This window comes from Pseudophryne corroboree, chromosome 2, assembly GCF_028390025.1.
Source record: "Pseudophryne corroboree isolate aPseCor3 chromosome 2, aPseCor3.hap2, whole genome shotgun sequence".
In the NCBI taxonomy this organism is placed as follows: Eukaryota; Metazoa; Chordata; class Amphibia; order Anura; family Myobatrachidae; genus Pseudophryne; species Pseudophryne corroboree.
In genome coordinates, this window is record NC_086445.1 from 871,545,934 (window position 1) to 871,565,601 (window position 19,668).

Genomic DNA, 19,668 nt, shown 5'->3' on the forward strand with positions numbered 1-19,668 from the left:
TCATCATTTCGGCCATTACCTTGGTAAAGACCCGGGGTGCCGTGGACAATCCAAACGGCAGCGTCTGAACTGATAGTGACAGTTCTGTACCACGAACCTGAGGTACCCTTGGTGAGAAGGGCAAATTTGGACATGTAGGTAAGCGTCCCTGATATCCAGTGACACCATATCGTCCCCTTCTTCCTGGTTCGCTATCACTGCTCTGAGTGACTCCATCTTGATTTGAACGCTTGTATGTAAGTGTTCAAATATTTCAGATCTCACCTAGCCGTCTGGCTTCAGTACCACAATATAGTGTGGAATAATACCCCTTCCCTTGTTGTAGAAGGGGTACTTTGATTATCACCTGCTGGGAATACAGCCTGTGAATTGTTCCCAATACTGCCTCCCTGTCGGAGGGAGACGTTGGTAAAGCAGACTTCAGGAACTTGTGAGGGGGAGACGTCTCGAATTTCCAATGTACACCTGGGATACTACGTGTAGGATCCAGGAGTCCACTTGTGAGTGAGCCCACTGCGTGCTGAAACTCTTGAGATGACCCCCTACCGCACCTGAGTCCGCTTGTACGGCCCCAGCGTCATGCTGCGGACTTGGCAGAAGCTGTGGAGGGCTTCTGTTCCTGGGAATGGGCTGCCTGCTGCAGTCTTCTTCCCTTTCCTCTACCCCTGGGCAGATATGACTGGCCCTTTTGCCCACCTGCCCTTATGGGGACGAAAGGACTGAGACTGAAAAGACTGTGTCCTTTTCTGCTGAGATGTGACTTGGGGTAACAAAAGGTGGATTTTTCAGCTGTTGCCATGGCCACCAGGTCCGATGGACCGCCCCTTTATACGGCAATACTTCCATGTGCCGTCTGGAATCTGCATCACCTGACCACTGTCGTCTGGCAGATATGGACATCACATTTACTCTTGATGCCAGAATGCAAATATTTTCAGTCAGGAAATCCGACCAAGCCCCCTCAGCGCTGCACATCCAGGCTGAGGCGATTGCTGGTCGTAGTATAACACCAGTATATGTGTGTATACTTTTAGGATATTTTTTTTTAGCTTCCTATCAGCTGGCTCCTTGAGGGCTGCCGTATCTGGAGACGGTAACGCCACTTGTTTTTATAAGCGTGTGAGCGCCTTATTCACCCTAAGGTGTGTTTCCCAACTCGCCCTAACTTCTGGCGGGAAAGGGTATACCGCCAATAATTTTCTATCGGAGGAAACCCACGTATCATCACACACTTCATTTAATTTATCTGATTCAGGAAAAACTATAAGTAGTTTATTCACACCCTACATAATACCCTTATTTGTGGTACTTGTAGTATCAGAAATATGTAACACCTCCTTCATTGCCCTTAACATGAAACGTGTGGCCCTAAAGGAAAATACGTTTGTTTCTTCACCGTCGACACTGGAGTCAGTGTCCGTGTCTGTGTCGACCGACTGAGGTAAATGGGCGTTTTTACAAGCCCCTGACGGTGTCTGAGACGCCTGGACAGGTACTAATTTGTTTGCCGGCCGTCTCATGTCGTCAACCGACCTTACAGCGTGTTGACATTATCACGTAATTCCTAAATAAGCCATCCGTGTCGACTCCCTAGAGAGTGACATCACCAATACAGGCAATTTGCTCCGCCTCCTCACCAACATCGTCCTCCTACATGTCGACACACACGTACCGACACACAGCACACACACCGGGAATGCTCTGACAGAGGACAGGACCCCACTAGCCCTTTGGGGAGACAGAGGGAGAGTTTGCCAGCACACACCAAAAACGCTATAATTATACAGGGACAACCCCTTATACAAGTGTTTTCCCTTATAGCATTTTTATATATGTAATCATATCGCCAAATAAGTGCCCCCCCTCTCTGTTTTAACCCTGTTTCTGTAGTGCAGTGCAGGGGAGAGCCTGGGAGCCTTCCTCACAGCAGAGCTGAGCAGGAAAATGGCGCCGTGTGCTGAGGAGAATAGGCCCCGCCCCCTTTTCGGCGGGCTCTTCTCCCGGAGTTTGTGAGATCTGGCAGGGGTTAAATACATCCATATAGCCTCAAGGGCTATATGTGATGTATTTTAGCCATAAAAAGGTATTATACATTGCTGCCCAGGGCGCCCCCCCCAGCGCCCTGCACCCTCAGTGACAGTTGGTGACTGTTGGTGAAGTGTGCTGACAACAATGGCGCACAGCTGCAGTGCTGTGCGCTACCTTATGAAGACTGAAAGTCTTCTGCCGCCTGTTTCTGGACCTCTTCAACTTCGGCATCTGCAAGGGGGGTCGGCGGCACGGCTCCGGGACGAACCCCAGGGTGAGACCTGTGTTCCGACTCCCTCTGGAGCTAATGGTGTCCAGTAGCCTAAGAAGCAAATCCATCCTGCACGCAGGTGAGTTTTCTTCTCTCCCCTAAGTCCCTCGTAGCAGTGAGCCTGTTGCCAGCAGGACTCACTGAAAATAAAAAACCTAACTTAAACTTTTATTCTAAGCAGCTCAGGAGAGCCACCTAGATTGCACCCTTCTCGTCGGGCACAAAAATCTAACTGAGGCTTGGAGGAGGGTCATAGGGGGAGGAGCCAGTGCACACCACCTGATCCTAAAGCTTTTATTATTGTGCCCTGTCTCCTGCGGAGCCGCTATATCCCCATGGTCCTGACGGAGTCCCCAGCATCCACTAGGACGTCAGAGAAAGCAGGAGTACAGTAGACTGCACAGACCAGAGGGGAGGAGAAAGCAGGAGTAGACTGCACAGACCAGACGGGAGGAGAAAGCAGGAGTAGACTGCACAGACCAGACGGGAGGAGAAAGCAGGAGAAGATTGCACAGACCAGAGGGGAGGAGAAAGCAGGAGTGGATGGTGCATACCAGAGTGGAGAGAAATCTGGAGTAAACTGTGCAGACCAGAGGGAGGAGAAAGCAGGTGTAGATTGCAGAGGCCAGACAGGAGAAAAACCAGGAGTAGACTGTGCAGACCAGAGGGGAGAGAAAAAAAATAAGAATTTACTTACCGATAATTCTATTTCTCGTAGTCCGTAGTGGATGCTGGGGACTCCGTAAGGACCATGGGGAATAGCGGCTCCGCAGGAGACTGGGCACAAAAGTAAAGCTTTAGAACTACCTGGTGTGCACTGGCTCCTCCCCCTATGACCCTCCTCCAAGCCTCAGTTAGGATACTGTGCCCGGACGAGCGTACACAATAAGGAAGGATTTTGAATCCCGGGTAAGACTCATACCAGCCACACCAATCACACCATATAACTTGTGATCTAAACCCAGTTAACAGCATGATAACAGAGGAGCCTCTAGAAAAGATGGCTCACTACATCAATAACCCGATTTTTTGGTAACAATAACTATGTACCAGTATTGCAGACAATCCGCACTTGGGATGGGCGCCCAGCATCCACTACGGACTACGAGAAATAGAATTATCGGTAAGTAAATTCTTATTTTCTCTAACGTCCTAAGTGGATGCTGGGGACTCCGTAAGGACCATGGGGATTATACCAAAGCTCCCAAACGGGCGGGAGAGTGTGGATGACTCTGCAGCACCAAATGAGAGAACTCCAGGTCCTCCTCAGCCAGGGTATCAAATTTGTAGAATTTTACAAACGTATTTGCTCCTGACCAAGTAGCTGCTCGGCAAAGTTGTAAAGCCGAGACCCCTCGGGCAGCCGCCCAAGATGAGCCCACCTTCCTTGTGGAATGGGCTTTTACAGATTTTGGCTGTGGCAGGCCTGCCACAGAATGTGCAAGCTGAATTGTACTACAAATCCAACGAGCAATAGTCTGCTTAGAAGCAGGAGCACCCAGCTTGTTGGGTGCATACAGAATAAACAACGAGTCAGATTTTCTGACTCCAGCCGTCCTGGAAACCTATATTTCCAGGGCTCTGACAACGTCTAGCAACTTGGAGTCCTCCAAGTCCCTAGTAGCCGCAGGCACCACAATAGGTTTATTCAGGTGAAACGCTGAAAACCACCTTAGGGAGAAACTGAGGACAAGTCCTCAATTCCGCCCTGTCCGAATGGAAAATCAGATGAGGGCTTTTACAGGATAAAGCCGCCAATTCTGACACGCACCTGGCCCAGGCCAGGGCCAACAGCATGACCACTTTCCATGTGAGATATTTTAACTCCACATTTTTAAGTGGTTCAAACCAATGTGACTTTTGGAACCCCAAAACTACATTTAGATCCCAAGGTGCCACTGGAGGCACAAAAGGAGGCTGTATATACAGTACCCCTTTCACAAACGTCTGAACTTCAGGGACTGAAGCTAGTTCTTTTTGGAAAAAAATTGACAGGGCCGAAATTTGAACCTTAATGGACCCCCATTTCAGGCCCATAGACACTCCTGTTTGCAGGAAATGTAGGAATCGACCTAGTTGAAAAATTCCTCCGTCGGGGCCTTACTGGCCTCGCACCACGCAACATATTTTCGCCAAATGCGGTGATAATGTTTTGCGGTTATATCTTTCCTGGCTTTGATCAGGATAGGAATGACTTCATCCGGAATGCCTTTCTCCTTCAGGATCCGGCGTTCAACCGCCATGCCGTCAAACGCAGCCGCGGTAAGTCTTGGAACAGACAGGGTCCTTGCTGGAGCAGGTCCCTTCTTAGAGGTAGAGGCCACGGATCCTCCGTGAGCATCTCTTGAAGTTCCGGTTACCAAGTCCTTCTTGGCCAATCCGGAGCCACGAATATAGTGCTTACTCCTCTCCATCTTATAATTCTCAGTACCTTGGGTATGAGAGGCAGAGGAGGGAACACATACACTGACTGGTACACCCACTGTGTTACCAGAGCGTCCACAGCTATTGCCTGAGGGTCCCTTGACCTGGCGCAATACTTGTCGAGTTTTATAAACATCTGGAAGACTTCTGGGTGAAGTCCCCACTCTCCCGGGTGGAGGTCGTGTCTGCTGAGGAAGTCTGCTTCCCAGGAGTCCACTCCCGGAATGAATACTGCTGACAGTGCTATCACATGATTTTCCGCCCAGCGAAGAATCCTTGCCGCTTCTGCCATTGCCCCCCTGCTTCTTGTGTCACCCTGTCTGTTTACGTGGGTGACTGCCGTGATGTTGTCCGAATGGATCAACTCCGGGTGACCTTGAAGCAGAGGTCTTGCTGAGCTTAGAGCATTGTAAATGGCCCTTAGCTTCAGGATATTTATGTGAAGTGATGTCTCCAGGCTTGACCATAAGCTCTGGAAATTACTTCCCTGTGTGACTGCTCCCCAGCCTCGCAGGCTGGCATCCGTGGTCACCAGGACCCAGTCCTGAATGTGCGGCCCTCTAGAAGATGAGCACTCTGCAACCACCACAGGAGAGACACCCTTGTGCTTGGTGACAGGGTTATCCGCTGATGCATCTGAAGATGCAACCCGGACCATTTGTCCAGCAGGTCCCACTGGAAAGTTCTCGCGTGGAATCTGCCGAATGGGATTGCTTCGTAGGAAGCCACCATTTTTCCCAGAACCATTTCATTGATGTACTGAGACTTGGCTCGGTTATAGGAGGTTCCCGACTAGCTCGGATAACTCCCTGACTTTCTCCTCCGGGAGAAACACCTTTTTCTGGACTGTGTCCAGGAACATCCCTAGGAACAGAAGACGAGTCGTCGGAATCAGCTGCGATTTTGGAATATTGAGAATCCAATCGTGCTGCCGCAACACTACCTGAGATAGTGCTACACCGACCTCCAACTGTTCCCTGGATCTTACCCTTATCAGGGAATCGTCCAAGTAAGGGATAACTAAAATTCCCTTCCTTCGAAGGAGTATCATCATTTCGGCCATTACCTTGGTAAAGACCCGGGGTGCCGTGGACCATCCATACGGCAGCGTCTGAAACTGATAGTGACAGTTCTGTACCATAAACCTGAGGTACCCTTGGTGAGAAGGGTAAATTGGGACATGAAGGTAAGCATCCTTGATGTCCCGAGACATCATGTAGTCCCCTTCTTCCAGGTTCGCAATCACTGCTCTGAGTGACTCAATCTTGAATTTGAACCTCCGTATGTAAGTTTTCAAGATTTTAGATTTAGAATCGGTCTCACCGAGCCGTCCGGCTTCGGTACCACAACAGTGTGGAATAATACCCCGTTCCCTGTTGCAGGAGGGGTACCTTGATTATCACCTGCTGGGAATACAGCTTGTGAATGGCTTCCAAAACTGCCTCCCTGTCAGAAGGAGACATCGGTAAAGCCGACTTTAGGAAACGGCGAGGGGGAGACGTCTCGAATTCCAATTTGTACCCCTGAAATATCACCTGAAGGATCCAGGGGTCTACTTGCGAGTGAGCCCACTGCGCGCTGAAATTCATTGAGACGGGCCCCCACCGTGCCTGATTCTGCTTGTAAAGCCCCAGCGTCATACTGAGGGCTTGGCAGAGGCGGGAGAGGGCTTCTGTTCCTGGGAACTGGCTGATTTCTGCAGCCTTTTTCCTCTCCCTCTGTCACGGGGCAGAAATGAGGAACCTTTTTCCCGCTTGCCCACGAAAAGACTGCGCCTGATAATACGGCGTCTTCTTATGTTGAGAGGCGACCTGGGGTACAAACGTGGATTTCCCAGCTGTTGCCGTGGCCACCAGGTCTGAAAGACCGACCCCAAATAACTCCTCCCCTTAATAAGGCAATACTTCCAAATGCCGTTTGGAATCCGCAACACCTGACCACTGTCGTGTCCATAACCCTCTACTGGCAGAAATGGACAACGCACTTAGACTTGATGCCAGTCGGCAAATATTCCGCTGTGCATCACGCATATATAGAAATGCATCTTTTAAATGCTCTATAGGCAATAATATACTGTCCCTATCTAGGGTATCAATATTTTCAGTCAGGGAATCCGACCACGCCAACCCAGCACTGCACATCCAGGCCGAGGCGATTGCTGGTCGCAGTATAACACCAGTATGTGTGTAAATACATTTTAGGATACCCTCCTGCTTTCTATCAGCAGGATCCTTAAGGGCGGCCATCTCAGGAGAGGGTAGAGCCCTTGTTCTTACAAGCGTGAGCGCTTTATCCACCCTAGGGGGTGTTTCCCAACGCACCCTAACCTCTGGCGGGAAAGGATATAATGCCAATAACATTCTAGAAATTATCAGTTGTTATCGGGGGAAACCCACGCATCATCACACACCTCATTTAATTTCTCAGATTCAGGAAAACTACAGGTAGTTTTTCCTCACCGAACATAATACCCCTTTTTGGTGGTACTCGTATTATCAGAAATGTGTAAAACATTTTTCATTGCCTCAATCATGTAACGTGTGGCCCTACTGGAAGTCACATTTGTCTCTTCACCGTCGACACTGGAGTCAGTATCCGTGTCGGCGTCTATATCTGCCATCTGAGGTAACGGGCGCTTTAGAGCCCCTGACGGCCTATGAGACGTCTGGACAGGCACAAGCTGAGTAGCCGGCTGTCTCATGTCAACCACTGTCTTTTATACAGAGCTGACACTGTCACGTAATTCCTTCCAACAGTTCATCCACTCAGGTGTCGACCCCCTAGGGGGTGACATCACTATTACAGGCAATCTGCTCCGTCTCCACATCATTTTTCTCCTCATACATGTCGACACAAACGTACCGACACACAGCACACACACAGGGAATGCTCTGATAGAGGACAGGACCCCACTAGCCCTTTGGGGAGACAGAGGGAGAGTTTGCCAGCACACACCAGAGCGCTATATATATATATACAGGGATAACCTTATATAAGTGTTTTTCCCCTTATAGCTGCTGTATTTTTAATACTGCGCGTAATTAGTGCCCCCCTCTCTTTTTTAACCCTTTCTGTAGTGTAGTGACTGCAGGGGAGAGCCAGGGAGCTTCCCTCCAACGGAGCTGTGAGGGAAAATGGCGCCAGTGTGCTGAGGAGATAGGCTCCGCCCCCTTTTCGGCGGCCTTATCTCCCGTTTTTCTGTGTATTCTGGCAGGGGTTAAATTCATCCATATAGCCCAGGAGCTATATGTGATGCATTTTTTTGCCATCCAAGGTGTTTTTATTGCGTCTCAGGGCGCCCCCCCCCCCAGCGCCCTGCACCCTCAGTGACCGGAGTGTGAAGTGTGCTGAGAGCAATGGCGCACAGCTGCAGTGCTGTGCGCTACCTTGTTGAAGACAGGACGTCTTCTGCCGCCGATTTTCCGGACCTCTTCTGTCTTCTGGCTCTGTAAGGGGGCCGGCGGCGCGGCTCTGGGACCTATCCATGGCTGGGCCTGTGATCGGTCCCTCTGGAGCTAATGTCCAGTAGCCTAAGAAGCCCAATCCACTCTGCACGCAGGTGAGTTCGCTTCTTCTCCCCTTAGTCCCTCGATGCAGTGAGCCTGTTGCCAGCAGGTCTCACTGAACATAAAAAACCTAAAACTAAACTTTTCACTAAGCAGCACAGGAGAGCCACCTAGTGTGCACCCTTCTCGTTCGGGCACAAAAATCTAACTGAGGCTTGGAGGAGGGTCATAGGGGGAGGAGCCAGTGCACACCAGGTAGTTCTAAAGCTTTACATTTGTGCCCAGTCTCCTGCGGAGCCGCTATTCCCCATGGTCCTTACGGAGTCCCCAGCATCCACTTAGGACGTTAGAGAAAGGAGTAAACTATGCAGGAGGGGAGAGAAAACAGGAGAAGATTGCACAGAATAGAGGGGAAGAGAACGCAGGAGTAGATGGTGAATACCAGATTGGAGAGCAGACTGTGCACACCAGAGGGGAGAAAAAAACAGGAGTAGACTGAACAGACCAGGGGGTAGAGGGTTAAAGAAATCAGGATTAGATTGCATTTCAACCCAGAGGGATGTAGGTATTATTAGATTACTTTAATACCGCCAGTCACCACAATGAATATGTTGAATGTGAGTACACACAGTGGTGGCAGTCCTTTTGTGGGCTGAACGAATATTATAAATGTAATTTATGAATGATGAGCAAAATGGCTTCCATGCCGTGAACTAAAGCAGTCATTTTTTATGCACACAATTAATGAGGCCAGAAAGGAGCCGCTTACCTTTTCCTGCATCTCTTGCTTCTCTTTGCTAGCTTCCTCCAGTTGGCTCTGTAGGTCATTGATCTGAGCGAGGTCTCGAGAGGACTACAACAGTAATGACAGGGTTTGTTAGGTTTCTCAATGAAGATGTGATGCCCTCCCCACTATAAAATAAGGAAATATTCACTGAGGAAAGCTGCTGTACAAAAGACACCAAGCCCCAAATTAACAGCGGAAATCAATTTGCTTTATTTACATTACAAGCAGTTAAGCTATTGATAAAGTTGTGCGTTTAATTAAACTGGATGCTTCAAAGCAGCAGATTTTAGTGCTGTCCTCTGCTTAAATAGGTAGAGAACTGAGCTCAACGTGCAATAATCTGAGCTGTAGCACGCAACCTAAGGCCAGGAGGAATCTGTAATACAGCAAGTGAACTATTGGGGGTCATTCCGAGTTGTTCGCTCGCAAGCGGATTTTAGCAGATTTGCTCATGCTAAGCCGCCGCCTACTAGGGGTGAATCTTAGCATCTTAAAATTGCGAACGATGTATTCGCAATATTGCGATTACACACCTCGTAGCAGTTTCTGAGTAGCTTCAGACTTACTCGGCATCTGCGATCAGTTCAGTGCTTGTCGTTCCTGGTTTGACGTCACAAACACACCCAGCGTTCGCCCAGACACTCCCCCGTTTCTCCGGCCACTCCTGCGTTTTTTCCGGAAACGGTAGCGTTTTTTCCCACACGCCCATAAAACGGCCTGTTTCCGCCCAGTAACACCCATTTCCTGTCAATCACATTACGATCGCCAGAACGATGAAAAAGCCGTGAGTAAAAATCCTAACTGCATAGCAAATTTACTTGGCGCAGTTGCAGTGCGGACATTGCGCATGCGCATTAAGCGGAAAATCGCTGCGATGCGAAGATTTTTACCGAGCGAACAACTCGGAATGACCCCCATTATTTCCAAATGAGAACCAAACACATATGTCTATCCCAAGGAGATGAAGGTGATAACATACAAGCAAGCATAGGCAAAGGACCCTGTGGATGTGAAATATCTGGTTGTTGTGGTAACTAAATGTGACTATTATTTTATTGTTTGCAGAAATGTTGAGTTTTGATTGTAGAACTTTTACGATTTTATTACATATCAAACAGATAGACATAACCATATGATTACGTGTGTTTTTATACCACATTTAAAACAAGGTTTTTTTTTCCTTTTCCTTTTTATCTGTCTAAAGAAAAAAACTGAATGATGTATGTATAATAGTCAGCTTATTATAGTCTTTATCTACATTCAATAGGGGTATTGCCACGGGATCCGGTCTGAAGATCGACACTGTCTAGGTCGACCACTATAGGTCGACAGTCACAAGGTCGACATGGATGGAAGGTCGACAGGGTTTCTAGGTCGACATGGATGGAAGGTCGACAGGGTTTCTAGGTCGACATGTGCTAGGTCGACAGGTCTAAAGGTCAACATGAGTTTAAAAAATAAATAAATCTTTTTTTGAATTTATTCATACTTAACGATCCATGTGGACTACGATTGGAACGGTAATCTGTGCCGAGCGAAGCAGTAGCGGAGCGAAGGCACCATGCCCGAAGCATGGCGAGCTAAGCGAGCCATGCGAGGGGAGAGGGGACACGGTGCACTAATTTGGGATCACTCTACGAAGAAAACGACAACAAAAAAAATAAAAAAATCCTCATGTCGACCTTTAGACCTGTCGACCTAGCACATGTCGACCTAGAAACCCTGTCGACCTTCCATCCATGTCGACCTAGTGACTGTCGACCTATAGTGGTCGAACTAGATACTGTCGATTTGATGAACCACACCCATTGCCACATCTACTTGCAGTGCTGCCCATTCAGTACAGTGCCATTCTTTTTGTCTCTGTCACATATGCCTCATAGGCCCCCAGGCAATCAATGTGATGATTCTCACTCAATACCACACCATGTAGGAAAGAATGGGTATGACACAATTGAAGGTTTTGTTTACAATGCTAGATATTAGGTCAACAACTGAAGAACTGAAATATGGCAGAGAAAAGGCAAAGAGGTGGCAGGCAACCTGCTAAAAAAGGATGACAAACTACTATTAGGCACAATTAAGTCAAATCTCCCAACAGTCCCAAATTAAGAAGTACTGTTCCGATTTCCAGTTAATAGCAGGGGTGACTGGACGCTGTGTGCACTTAGCACTGGCACTCATGGCAAAGGGCAGGTGTTAAGAGAGGAGGTGACTAAAGGTCAGCCTATTGCTTTACTAGCCTAGGCATGCACCATAGTGATATAGCCACATCCCCTGTATGGATTCATGGTAAGGCATATCATTTAAGGTTATAGAGCCTTTAGTACACTGCTGGTTACATACAGTAACTACAGGACTGAACACTTGCAGATGTGTTCCTCAGACTCCTGTAGGTCACTGCAGATGTGTTCCTCAGACTCCTGTAGGTCACTGCAGATGTGTTCCTCAGACTCCTGTAGGTCACTGCAGATGTGTTCCTCAGACTCCTGTAAGTCACTGCTGACATATCCTGGTATCCGTGTTATTATTTTTTCAATGTTAAAAAATTGTACTATTATCTCTAGCCTTCACTATCAAAATATATCCATTTTCATTTATTAACAGACAAGAAGGGTTAACTTTCTAGTTGACCCTACCTAAAAGAAAAGCAAAGCCAAATGAAATCCAACAGTGGCACTTACAGAGTATACACTAACACAGGGCAATAAGTGACAGGAAATCACCTGAGCTACAGCAGCCTTATGCTTCTTCATCAGTTCATTCATATCCTCCTGGTCCTCCTCCATTCTGCTCTGTAATTCATTCTTTTCTCTCTGCAGGCGGCTAACTTGCTCTTCCAGCTGCCGGTCAGAGATAGAAAATACATTTAGATGTATTCAAAGATTGGACTGGACGCAACATCCAACATCAAATATGCTTCAGACCAAAATAGACAAGTTCCTGCAATATTTCATTTAGGACTTCATATTATTTATTGCTTTCAAAATATTTTTTTCCTCCTTCAGGGTCATAGCCTAAAGGTCCATACACACTTAACGATAAAATGAGCGACGTCGCTCATTTTCCCCCTCCTTGAGCGATGTCGCTCATTTCATCGTTAAGTGTGTATGCCGCCAGCGACGACCGATGCGTGGCCCCGCGGGTCGGCAACGATCGTCGCTGTCGGTAGGGCATGCATGAAGGATGTGGACTGTCGTCCACGACCTTCATGCAGGGCTGCGGGGGCGTGACGTCACTGAGCGATATGAGCGGTCATATCGCTCAGTGCGTACAGGCGGCCGCCGACCGGCCGGCCCGGGAGGGGGACGATGTCGCTCACAGAGCGACATCGTCTAATGTGTATGGGCCTTAAGTAAACTACTGAACATAAATATTGTGTGGTCAGGGGAATTTCTGGTCCTGTTAAAAAGATTTCGCAGAGTACTGTTGGTTTGTTATAAGGTTACGGCAGGCATTCTGACAAAATCTTATATCAAACCCACAGTGCTTTGCATCACTTTAAAGAGCAATTTTTTTATTATCATAATTTTTTTTAAGTGCTTTACAAAGCATATTTTATGCAGTCATTCATAGCAATCCCTTGCCCAGTGGAGCTTACAATCTATGTTCAGTACCACATACAACAAAAATAATCGTTATGGTTGATAACTCTATTTCTTCTAAGTCCACAGGATAACATTGGGATATGAGGTAGTGACAGCAGACTGGCACCAAACGATCAAAGCTTTCGGCCTCCCAGAATGCCACGGGCCCATCCCTATAGCCCCGCCTCCAGGCTCAGGCAAATCAGTTGTTTTCCAAAGCTCAAGGCAGGAGCATCATAGAGAGCTCTAATCAGGCGAGAAGAACACACATGCACACCCTTACGTACAAGAAGGAAGATGTTAGTGAGTGAAAGGATCCTCAAATCAGGTGCATCAGGGTGGGATCCCTGTGGATCCTGTGGATTTAGGAGAAATAGAGTTATCAACGGTAAGTCTACCATAACGATTATTTCTCCTGCAGGGTCCACAGGTTATCCACAGGATAACATTGGGATGTCCCAAAGCAATTTAGTGGTGGGAACGCTCCTAATTGGACAGGAGAATCCTTCGCCTGAATTCAGCGTCCTGAGAGGCAAAGGTGTAAAAAACATAATGTCTAATGAATGTGTTAATGGAAGATCCCATGGCTGCCTTACATATCTGTTCTGTTGAAGCACCATGTTGTGCTGCCTATGACGGACCTACCTTACGAGTAGAGTGAGCAGAGACATTAGCCGGAACAGGGAGATCAGCTTGAGAATATGCTTCTGAAATCGTCATTCGAAGTTACCTCGCCAGTGTCTGCTTGTCAGCAGGCCATCCTCTCTTGTGAAATCCATAGAGTATGAAGAGTGTCTGTTTTTCTGATGGCACTGGTACGATCCACATAGATCCTTAAAGCACGGCCTACATCCAACGACGCATCACCCGTAGAAAGGTCCGGCCCTTGGAAGGCTGGGACTACAATTTCTTTGTTAAGGTGGAATTTAGACACCAAATTAGGAAGATACCAAGATTTGGTTCTGAGAACCGCTCTACCTGGATAAAACATCAGAAAGGGAGGGCGACATAACAATGCCCCTAAATCTGAAACTCTTCTAGCTGAAGCAATAGCCAGTAGAAAAAGAACTTTAGCTGTCAACCATTTAAGATCCACTCATTTTAGTGGTTCAAATGGGGCAACTTGAAGGGCCTTTAGGAGTAAACTAAAGTCCCAAGGCACTGTAGGATGAACAAAAGGAGGTTGAATATGCAACATTCCCTGGAAAAAAGTGCGCACATCCTGTAGGTTAGCAATTTTCTTTTGGAAACATACAGTCAATTCTGACACTTGCACTCTTAAGGAAGACATCCTTAGACTTTTGTCCATTCCTGCCTGAAGGAATGCTAGGATTCTGGAAACTCTGAAAGACCTACAGATGTAGCCACCTTTATCTTGACCGATTCTCCGCCTAGACGGGCGTTTAGTCACGCTAAGGCGATAGCTTAGTTTGCTGAGTTTAATCACAGGCAGGCGCGTTGAGGCGATTCTAGATACTCAACATGCATTACACATCTCCACCACTGGGTGGCTAATGCTCCACTAATCCAGTACTTTCGATCGTATAGCGGCGGATTGATCTACAACTCTGGCAAATGGTCAGTGACGACTGTAATGTTAATAGATGGTGACCAATGGTCAGACGATGAGAGTTCTCAATATACATAAAAAGTTTATACAGACACAAACGAACATGTTAAAACACTTGTGTATGCAGACGCAAGATTGTGTATGGAGACGCAACTAATTGTGTAAAAGAAAGTATCTACAATGCATAAACACCGTGCTTTTGAAATACATGTACAGTATGAGCGTCCGAGTTCCCGTGACATTCACTTGATTATAATATTTTTCTTTGTTATACCTTCAATGGAAGGGTGCACACAGGTTTCACATAAATCTTGCCTTGTAACCTGATCGGAACTCCCTACCTGTCTACTGCATGAACTGTGCAGGCTCCCAGGGGGAAGGGGAAAGTGGGATGGGGGTAGGGCGAGGCAGTGGAAAATACCGCGTTCAAAGAACGGGCCAATGCTGAAGGAGCATCAGAATTCCCTAGCTAAAATACACAGGGTCGATAGGGATAAGTGAAGTCTATGCACATAACGATACACCAGACCCCATCACATCACAAAGTGACAAAATGTCCGAGGCACATGAACCCCCGCCTTGTAGCATTACGTGCATAGACCTTGCTTAACCCTATCGCCCCTGTTTATTTTAGCTAGGGGATTCCGACGCTCCTTCAGCACTGTCCCGTAGCCTGCAAAACCTATGCCGTCACTCGCTCCATAGCTGAGTGCTGACACAAGGCGGATGTTCATGTGCCTTGGACATTTTGTCACTTTGTGATGCGATGGGGTCTGGGGTATCGTTAAGTGGGGTGTAGTACGGCTGACCGGCGGTCAGGTCAGCTTACCGACGCCGGGATCCCGGCAGCATACCGACGCCGGGATCCCGGCGTGGAGGGGCGAGTGCAGCAAGCCCCTTGCGGGCCCGCTGCGCTCGCCACGCTGCGGGCTTGGTGGCGACCTGCGGTCGCCACGGGTTCTATTCCCACTCTATGGGTGTCGTGGACACCCACGAGTGGAAATAGTCCCTGTTGGTCGGCATGCCGACCATCGGGACAGTGACCCGTCAGGCTGGTGGAGGAGGTCATGTGACTGTCGGTCAGCTGACCGGCGGTCACATGAATACCACCCGTTAAGTGCATAGACCTCGCTTATCCCTATCGACCCTGTGTATTTTAGCTAGGGGATTCTGATGCTCCTTCAGCATTGCCCCATGACCTACAAAATCTGTGCTGTTACTTGCTCCATAGCCGAGGGCCTCCATGGGGCAAGGAGTCACATGCGGTAGCCATTTCAATTGAGTCTGCCCTGCTACAGAATTGTATGTATACCACATGGTGCATAGAACCTTAACAGTACAACCGCTCCTGCAGCTTTGCCCTGGTTTATGTGAATACCTCCCTCCATGTCTACTGCATGACCTGTGCAGGCTCCCAGGGGGGAAGGGCGATGGGCTAGCGGGAGGCAGTGGAAAATACCGTGCTTTTGAAATGCAAGTACTGTATGAGTCCGAGTCCCCAGTATGTTCTTCTAGTGTACTAATTAGCACGAACAGCTTGTAACGTACAGTGGCAAGTTTAATCTTTCTATGTATAATGGAGAGATAAAAGCTCCTCCCTAAGTTCCTAGATGCCAAATCACCGTCCTTAGTATCTCTGTACAGTATATTCTACTAGTGTACTAATTAGCACGAACAGCTTTTAACTGGATGCCAAATCACCGTACTTAGTATCTCTGTACAGTATGTTCTATTAGGGTACTAATTAGCACGAACAGCTTGTAACGTACAGCGGCAAGTTTAATCTTTCTATGTATAATGGAGAGAGATAAAAGCTCCTCAGTAAGTTCCTGGATGCCTAATCACCGTACTTAGTATCTCTGTACAGTATTTTCTATTAGGGTACTAATTAGCACGAACAGCTAATTAGTACCCTAATAGAACATACTGTACAGAGATACTAAGTACGGTGATTTGGCATCCAGGAACTTAGGGAGGAGCTTTTATCTCTCTCTATTATACATAGAAAGATTAAACTTGTCGCTGTATGTTACAAGCTGTTCGTGCTAATTAGTACCCTGATATAACATACTGTACAGATACTAAGTACGGTGATTTGGCACCCCGTTAAAAGCTGTTCGTGCTTATTAGTACACTAGAACATACTGTACAGAGATACTAAGGACGGTGATTTGGCATCTAGGAACTTCCAGAGGAGCTTTTATTTCTCTCCATTATTCATAGAATGATTAAACTTACCACTGTACGTTACAAGCTGTTCGTGCTAATTAGTACACTAGTAGAACATACTGTACAGAGATACTAAGGATGGTGATTTGGCTTCTAGGAACTTACAGAGGAGCTTTTATCTCTCTCCGTTTTACATAGAAAGATTAAAATTGCCGCTCTACGTTACAAGCTGTTCGTGCTAATTAGTACCCTAATAGAACTTACTGTACAGAGATACTAAGTACGGTGATTTGGCATCCGGTAAAAGAGCTGTTCGTGCTAATTAGTACACTAGTAGAACATACTGTACAGAGATACTAAGTACGGTGATTTGGCATACGGTAAAAAAGCTGTTTGTGCTAATTAGTACACTAGTAGAACATACTGTACAGAGATACTAAGGATGGTGATTTGGCATCTAGGAACTTCTAGAGGAGCTTTTATCTCTCTCCATTATACATAGAAAGATTAAACTTGCAACTGTACATTACAAGCTGTTCGTGCTAATTAATACACTAGTAGAACATACTGTACAGAGATACTAAGGACGGTGATTTGGCATCTAGGAACTTACAGAGGAGCTTTTATCTCTCTCCATTATACATAGAAAGATTAAACTTGCCACTGTACGTTACAAGCTGTTCGTGCTAATTAGTACCCTAATAGAACATACTGTACAGAGATACTAAGTACGGTGTTTTGGCATCCAGTTAAAAGCTGTTCGTGCTAATTAGTACACTAGTAGAACATACTGTACAGAGATACTAAGGATGGTGATTTGGCATCTAGGAACTTACAGAGGAGCTTTTATCTCTCTCCATTTTACATAGAAAGATTAAACTTGCCGCTGTACATTACAAGCTGTCCGTGCTAATTAGTACCCTAATAGAACTTACTGTACAGAGATACTAAGTACGGTGATTTGGCATTTAGTTAAAAGCTGTTCGTGCTAATTAGTACCCTAATAGAAAATACTATACAGAGATACTAAGGACGGTGATTTGGCAACCAGGAACTTAGGGAGGAGCTTTTATCTCTCTATATTATACATAGAAAGGTTAAACTTGCCACTGTACGTTACAAGCTGTTCGTGCTAATTAGTACACTAGTAGAACATACTGTACAGAGATACTAAGTACAGTGATTTGGCATTCAGTAAAAGCTGTTCGTGCTAATTAGTACACTAGTAGAACATAGAGTACAGAGATACTAAGGCTGGTAATTTGGCACCCAGGAACTTAGGGAGGAGCTTTTATCTCTCTCCATTATACTTAGAAAGATTAAAATGGAGAGAGATTAAAACTCCTCCCTAAGTTCGTGGATGCCAAATCAGTGTACTTAGTACCTCTGTACAGTGTGTTCTATTAGGGTACTAATTAGCATGAACAGCTTGTAACGTACAGCGGCAAGTTTAATCTTTCTATGTATAATGGAGAGAGATAAAAGCTCCTCAGTAAGTTCCTGGATGCCAAATCACCGTCCTTAGTATCTCTGTATAGTATTTTCTATTAGGGTACTAATTAGCACGAACAGCTAATTAGTACCCTAATAGAACATACTGTACAGAGATACTAAGTACGGTGATTTGGCATCCAGGAACTTAGGGAGGAGCTTTTATCTCTCTCCATTTTTCATAGTAAGATTAAATTTGCCGCTGTATGTTACAAGCAGTTCGTGCTAATTAGTACCCTAATAGAACTTACTGTACAGAGATACTAAGTACGGTGATTTGGCATTCAGTTCAAAGCTGTTCATGCTAATTAGTACACTAGTAGAACATACTGTACAGAGATACTAATGACTGTGAGTTGTCATCTAGGAACTTACAGAGGAGCTTTTATCTCTCTCCATTATACATAGAAAGATTAAACTTGCCACTGTACGTTACAAGCTGTTCGTGCTAATTAGTACACTAGTAAAACATAGAGTACAGAGATACTAAGGACGGTAATTTGGCACCCAGGAACTTACAGAGGAGCTTTTATCTCTCTCCATTATACTTAGAAAGATTACAATGGAGAGAGAATAAAGCTCCTCCCTAAGTTTGTGGATGCCAAATCACTGTACTTAGTATCTCTGTACAGTATGTTCTACTAGTGTACTAATTAGCGCGAACAGCTTGTAACGTACAGTGGCAAGTGTAATTTTTCGAAGTATAATGGAGAGAGATAAAAACTCCTCCCTATGTTCCTGGATGTCTTAATGCTTAGCATTTCTGTACAGTATTTCCTATCTAGCCAGAAACCCTGCATCCTGTGCAAGCTAGGCGGACATCTGGAGGGGACCCGAAACACGGTTGCTTCCCGTTTCCCTTTCCAGTGTCACATAAACTAATGGTTGATCTGCCCCGAAAGCCAAGAGTCTCCTCTTTTGTATGGTACCAGTCCTGAGTCTCTGGGACACCCAGAACCAGAGATATCAGTACGCAAAGTGGACCCATTTTCCCAATGACTATAATGGGCCCGTTAATTCAGACCCACCATGGGTTCCGACGCTTGCCATGAGCCTTGTGGGGGTCACAGAAACTTGGGGTTGATACCCTCCGGTAGCTAATTGTCTCCCCTTCCATAACAACCTAGCGCTGAAGGCTCCCACCTCCCACGCTGAGAGTCCCAAAGTGCCAACCTTTTTTTTTTTATATGTTCCCGTGATATTCACTTTATTATTTTTTTTTCTTTGTTATACATTCAATGAAAGGGTGCACATAGGTTTCACATAAATCAAAGTAAATCTGCAGCAGTGATTCATTCCGCTATATACAAATACACAGCGGTAATGAGTATAAATTAGTGTATTCCGACGCAACTGAGCAACACAGTACTGTAGATCGTCGGCATTTGTGTATTGTACCTGACCTGAACTCCCTCCCTGTCCACTGCATGACCTGTGCAGGATCCCATGGGGGAAGGGCGATGGGGGTAGGGAGAGGCAGTGGAAAATACTGTGCTCTTGAAATACAAGTATTTTAGCGTCCGAGTCCCCTAAGGCATAAACCAACACCAATGGGAAGGAAGTGCCAACCTTTTTTTTTATGTGTTCCTCTAACATTCACTTTATTATTATTATTATTTTTCTTTGTTATACATTCAATGGAAGGGTGCACACAGGTTTCACATAAATCAGAGTGGGCGGGGGATTTTCCTACATACAGTAGTATACTGTTGCACATGTCTTGTAACCTGATCGGAACTCCCTCCCTGTCTACTGCATGTACTTTGCAGGCTCCCAGGGGGGAAGGGGAAAGTGGGATGGGGGTAGGGCGAGGCAGTGGAAAATACTGTGTTCAA

The 19,668-nt window shown here is 46.4% G+C and overlaps 1 protein-coding gene across 20 annotated transcripts in view; it reads right to left on the reverse strand.

Moving 5' to 3' along the window:
• MYO18A (myosin XVIIIA) overlaps positions 1 to 19,668 on the reverse strand; it is a 597,092-nt gene that overhangs the window by 60,735 nt on the left and 516,689 nt on the right. For all 20 annotated transcript variants that reach the window (XM_063955930.1, XM_063955929.1, XM_063955931.1 and 17 more), the window contains 2 exons: positions 11,743 to 11,859; positions 8,999 to 9,082 (listed from right to left, as the gene is read on the reverse strand). In XM_063955930.1, the coding sequence (XP_063812000.1) occupies positions 8,999 to 9,082; positions 11,743 to 11,859 (201 nt within the window). The remainder of the gene's footprint in view (positions 1 to 8,998; positions 9,083 to 11,742; positions 11,860 to 19,668) is intronic.